Genomic DNA, 5236 nt, shown 5'->3' with positions numbered 1-5236 from the left:
TGACCTTTCAGTTCCAAAAAAAAAAAAAAAAAGATTAAGAACGACTACAATACAGACTTATAGATAACTGAATCACAGGAAATGGGAGGTGTGGGCTGGTTTTATCAGATAAAGCTACCTTCATTCATATTCTCCTTCATTAAGGTCCAAAAGGGGTGTGGGACCTCTTTTTATATTAGACATACCTCTAACGTTATCTCATATGCTGCAAGTTTTTTTTTTAAAGATATTGGGCAGCGGAATGAGGCATGGATTTTACTCTCATTTTAGAAGAGCCACAATGTAACTACATACCAGATGACTCTTCCAAAGATGTCTCTTCTCCAAGCACCAGGTCGAGCTCTTTCTTGACCAGTCTGAAGAAGCCTTATGGCATCTTCTCTTTCCTGGACAACGGTATCTAAAGCATCCATGGACTCTACTACCTGAAAAGAGAAGAGAAAGATCTTCCTGGACAACTGTATCTAATGCAGCCAAGGAATCTGCTACCTGAAGAGAATGGAAATACCCAATTTTAACAATCACCTACTACAAAATTCAAAGAAAGAGAATGTATAGACACTTCTGCTACAAAAAATTAATGATAAATATTTATGCCAAAGAACCACTCTGTTAAGTACTTCCTAAAAATCTTTTTGGCACACGAAGGTCTACATGGGTGTCTATATTACCACTTTCTATATTTTTAAAAAAGCTTATAGTTGTATTTAAATACAAATCTATTTCCATATATTAGTTTTGTTTGGAGTGAGATACACTTATACCAATTCTTTTTGGAGACCCAATCTGAATCATGTTATTTCAAAACTCAATGAGCTAATAAGAAGTGATAACAATTTGCTATTTTCATTACCTTAAAAAAGACATGTTTTGGTCTCAACTAATCACTGTGTCCCTGACATGCAGATATGGATATTGTGGCCTGCTTGGCAGCTGTTGCTGCTACAGGGAAAGGAATACAGTCCATGCAGAAATGAATCTCCAAAGATTTATCAAGATGCAAGATGACACTATTAAACTTCTATTTCTTTTTATCACTTTAAGATTTCTATGGTGTTATAATGTATATATTTGCAGAGTAATATGTGTATGTGTATATACATATATGTGTATATATATATATATATATATATATTTTTTTTTTTTTTTTTGAGACAGAGTCTCTCTCTGTTGCTCAGGCTGGAGTGCAGTGGTGTGATCTTGGCTCACTGCAACCTCCACCTCCCGGATTCAAGTGATTCTTCCGCCTCAGCCTCCCAAGTAACTGGGATTAGAGGTGCCCGCCATCATGCCCAGCTAATTTTTCATATTTTTAGTAGAGATAGTGTTTCACCATGTTGGCCAGGCTGGTCTCAAACTCCTGGCCTCAGATGATCCGCCCAACTTGGCCTCCCAAAGTGCTGGGATTACAGGCATGAGCCACCACACCTGGCCTTACATATGTTTATATATGAATATTCATGGCTGGGCATGGTGGCTCCTGTAATCCCAGCACTTTGGGAGGCCGAGGCAGGAGGACCACCTGAGGTTGGGAGTTCATGACCAGCCTGATCACAATATGGAGAAACCTCATTTCTACTAAAAATACAAAATTAGCTGGGCGTGGTGACACATGCCTTTAATCCCCCAGCTACTCAGCAGGCTGACAAGGAGAATTCCTTGAACCAGGGAGGCAGAGGTTGCAGTGAGCGGAGATTGTACTCCAGCCTGGGCAAAAAGGAAAAAACCCCCTCTCAAAAAAAAAAAAAAAAAAAAAAAAAAAAAAAAAACACAAAACAAAATAAATATATGTATGTTGGGGATTGAAACGTGAGATGGACCAAACTTTTTCATAGTTCTAAAGACATACTGAGAGCCATTTTATGTGTATCACCCTTGAGCATCACAACAGGTATCAAATACTGCATAAACACATTTGTTTCTCATAAAAATCCTCAAAAAAAGCACAGATTATGGACAGGCGTGGTGGCTCACGCCGGTAATCCCAGCACTTTGGGAGGCCGAGGTGGGCAGACCACAAGGTCAGGAGTTCAAGACTAGACTGGCCAACTTGGTGAAACCCTGTCTCTACTGAAAAATACAAATATTAGCTGGGCATGGTGGCTCCTGCCTGTAATTCCAGCTACTTGGGAGGCTGAGGTAGACCCAGGAGGTAGAGGTTGCAGTGAGCCGAGATCGCACCACTGCACTCCAGCCTGGGCTACAGAGCGAGACTCCATCTCAAAAAAAAAAAAAAAAAAAAAAAAGCACAGATTATAAAGATAATCTCCCAGGTAGCTGGTAGCTATGAGGTCTGAAAAACATGTGAAAGCCACACATTTAGACAAAATTGCTTGATAATCTGTTTTGCTTTTGTTTTTTTGAGACGGGGTCTAGCTCTGTTGCCCAGGCTGGAGTGCAGCGGCATGATCTTGGCTCACTACAACCTCTGCCTCCCAGGCTCAAGCAATCCTCCCACCTCAGCCTCCCAGGTAGCTGTGACTACAGGCATGTGCCATCGAACCTGACTAATTTTTGTATTTTTTTGGTAGAGATAGGGTTTTAACATGTAGCCCACGCTGGTCTCCAACTCCTTGGGCTCAAGTGACCTACTTGCCTTGGCCTCCCAAAGTGCTGAGAATACAGGCGTGAGCCTCTGCCCCAGCCCATAACCTGCTGTGCTCACACTCAGCACTTCCGCGATCCTCAGCTTCACTACTCGACACAGTAGCTGAGTTCACATGCCTTCCTCTCAACTATTTTAGTTTCTACAAAATCCCTGAAAAAGAAAAGATGACTAAGACAAATTCTATTTTGAAGACAAACTTAGGAGAAAAGGGACCACAGTGATAAGGGCTTTATACAAAACTCTCCAATCTTTAGAAATTTTTAGTAAATCTGGTTGTTGACTAACTATATTAAGCAGTTTGCCTTAGTAAGGGTAAGATTGAGGCTTCTAGCTGAAATCCAATGTTAGCTCACAAAGATAGAAAGTAAATGGCTACCAAGTCCACAGAATTCACATTCAAAAGTTCATGCCAACAAATGTGAAGGAAAGTCAAAAGTGTTATTTAGATATACCTTACTGAAAACAAGTCAACCTGAAAGAGCCTTCTTCTCTAGTTTGTAAGTTTCTCAGTGCTAAGAGTGCCAGTTGAGAGAATATAAAACTAACAGAATTGTGCTCCAGGGTTCTTACCCAGCACAATATACGCTTCTATTTATAGCCAAGAATTAATTACAGAGTAGCCCTCAAAACACATTTTTAAAAAGAGACAAAGAGATACACCTGCAAAATTGTAATCTGTCTTTTATCATTTGCCTTTTTTCTGTATTTCAAACACAAGAGGACTAACATAACATCATTTATTTGGGTGATAAATAGGTACTAATACTCCGAAAAGAAGCACATATAGTCAGAATATTTATCTCAAATGGAGAGTTACTACTTTACTTATAATCATAGCTAACTATTCTGCCAGAATTATAACATTTCTCCCTTAATTTTCATATTATTCTGTAAGTAAAATTTGTCTGTAATATGCTTGAAATGGGTATCAACTCAGATCAGCCGAGTGAAAAGAACTATGTAACAATTATAATTCTTCTTTTGTCCTTTACTCTTCCTTAGACAGTTTCAGATCTTTGGTTTCTATCTTACATTGCAAATTTTTTTTAAAAAAATTTTTCCTTAATAAAGTTTCCTTAGTGGTATGTCACAAAACACTGGTAACACCAGATATATTTGAAGTTTGAAAAAATTATGGTCACTTTCAGCTTATCTGGAGTAAATTTTTATTATTTTGGGTTCTGCTGATTCAGAAAGTCCAGTAGATATGACCTGTTGGGCTGGAGTGCACCTCTGAAATACAGATTCAAAGCAATCCACTGTTGACGTTCAAAAGTTCTGTAACAGACCAATTATAGCCAAAACTTGTTCATCAAATAAACAATGTGTTCTTTATAAAGCATCCTTACTTGTCATTGCACTTATTTTTTGAGACAGAGTCTTGCTGGGTCACCCAGGCTGGAGTATACTGGCATAATCATGGCTCACTACAGCTCAACCTCCCAGGCCCTATACTTTAAGCAAATTTCACTGTCAGGAAACACAATGAGTTTCCAGATTAAAGGACACTAAAGAGATACATGAAAAATTCATGATGCGGAATTTTCTTTTGCCACAAAAGACACCGTTGGGATAACTGATAGTCTAAATAAGATCTGTAGATTCATGATGCGGAATTTTCTTTTGCCATAAAAGACACTGTTGGGATAACTGATAGTCTAAATAAGATCTGTAGATTCATCTAATTATATTGTATCAATGTTAATTTCCTGATTTTGAAAATTGCATAGTGGTTATATAAAGGAATAACCTGGTTTCTCTTAAGTTTTTATAGATAAAGGGATGTCACATGTACAACTTACTCTCAAACATTTGAGAAAAAATAGTGCGTGTGGAGGGGTGATGGACTCATTGAAGGATAAGGTAAATGCAGTAAAATAGTCACATGGGGATCTGGGCAGAGGGCATATGAGAATTCCTTCTAGTATTCTTACAATTTTTCTGAGTCTAATATTTTGTCAAAATAAAGGTAAACGAACGAAAATATGGCCAGGCGCAGTGGCTCACACCTATAATCCCAACACTTTGGGAGGCCGAGATGGGAGGATCACGAGGTCAGGAGTTTGAGACCAGCCTGGCCAACATGGTGAAACCCCATTTAAACCAAAAGTACAAAAATTAGCTGAACATGGTGGTGCGTGCCTATAATCCCAGTTACTTGGGAGGCTGAGGCAGGAAAATCACTTGAACCTGGGAAGTGGAGGTTGCAGTGAGCCATGATATCACACCACTGCACTCCAGCCTGAGCGACAGAGTCAGACACTCCTTGCCACAAAAGGAAAAAAAAGTTGCAGGTGGGAATGAGGAATGACTGCTGATGAGTATGAGATTTCTTTTAGGGGTCATGGAAATGTTTCCAAATGAGCTGTGCTGGTTGCACTACTCAAATTTACTAAAAATCAAACAAATAAGAAAAAAAGAAATCTATTTGACAAGTAATACAGGAACCACATATCCACTCCTTTTTGCTGTAATCCCACGGCCCAGTCCTTCCTTCTCCAGCCACTCTGGATTTGGCATTGGCAACCTCTCCAGCCTCCCTAGTCCTTCCTTCTCCAGCCGCTCTGGACTTGGCATTGGCAACCTCTCCAGCCTCCCCAGTCCTTCCTTCTCCAGCCGCTCTGGACT

The 5236-nt window shown here is 39.5% G+C and overlaps 1 protein-coding gene across 1 annotated transcript in view; it reads right to left on the bottom strand.

Moving 5' to 3' along the window:
* The window catches only part of MRPL47 (mitochondrial ribosomal protein L47), a 17579-nt gene that overhangs the window by 5628 nt on the left and 6715 nt on the right, over positions 1-5236 (bottom strand). The window contains exon 5 of the mRNA XM_032298515.1: positions 295-425. Coding sequence (XP_032154406.1) covers positions 295-425 — 131 coding nt within the window. The remainder of the gene's footprint in view (positions 1-294; positions 426-5236) is intronic.

This window comes from Sapajus apella, unplaced genomic scaffold, assembly GCF_009761245.1.
Source record: "Sapajus apella isolate SASKATOON/1434 unplaced genomic scaffold, GSC_monkey_1.0 scaffold38, whole genome shotgun sequence".
Classification (NCBI taxonomy): domain Eukaryota; kingdom Metazoa; phylum Chordata; class Mammalia; order Primates; family Cebidae; genus Sapajus; species Sapajus apella.
Note: the sequence above shows the minus strand (reverse complement) of the source record. Positions and strands in the feature narration are given on the sequence as shown.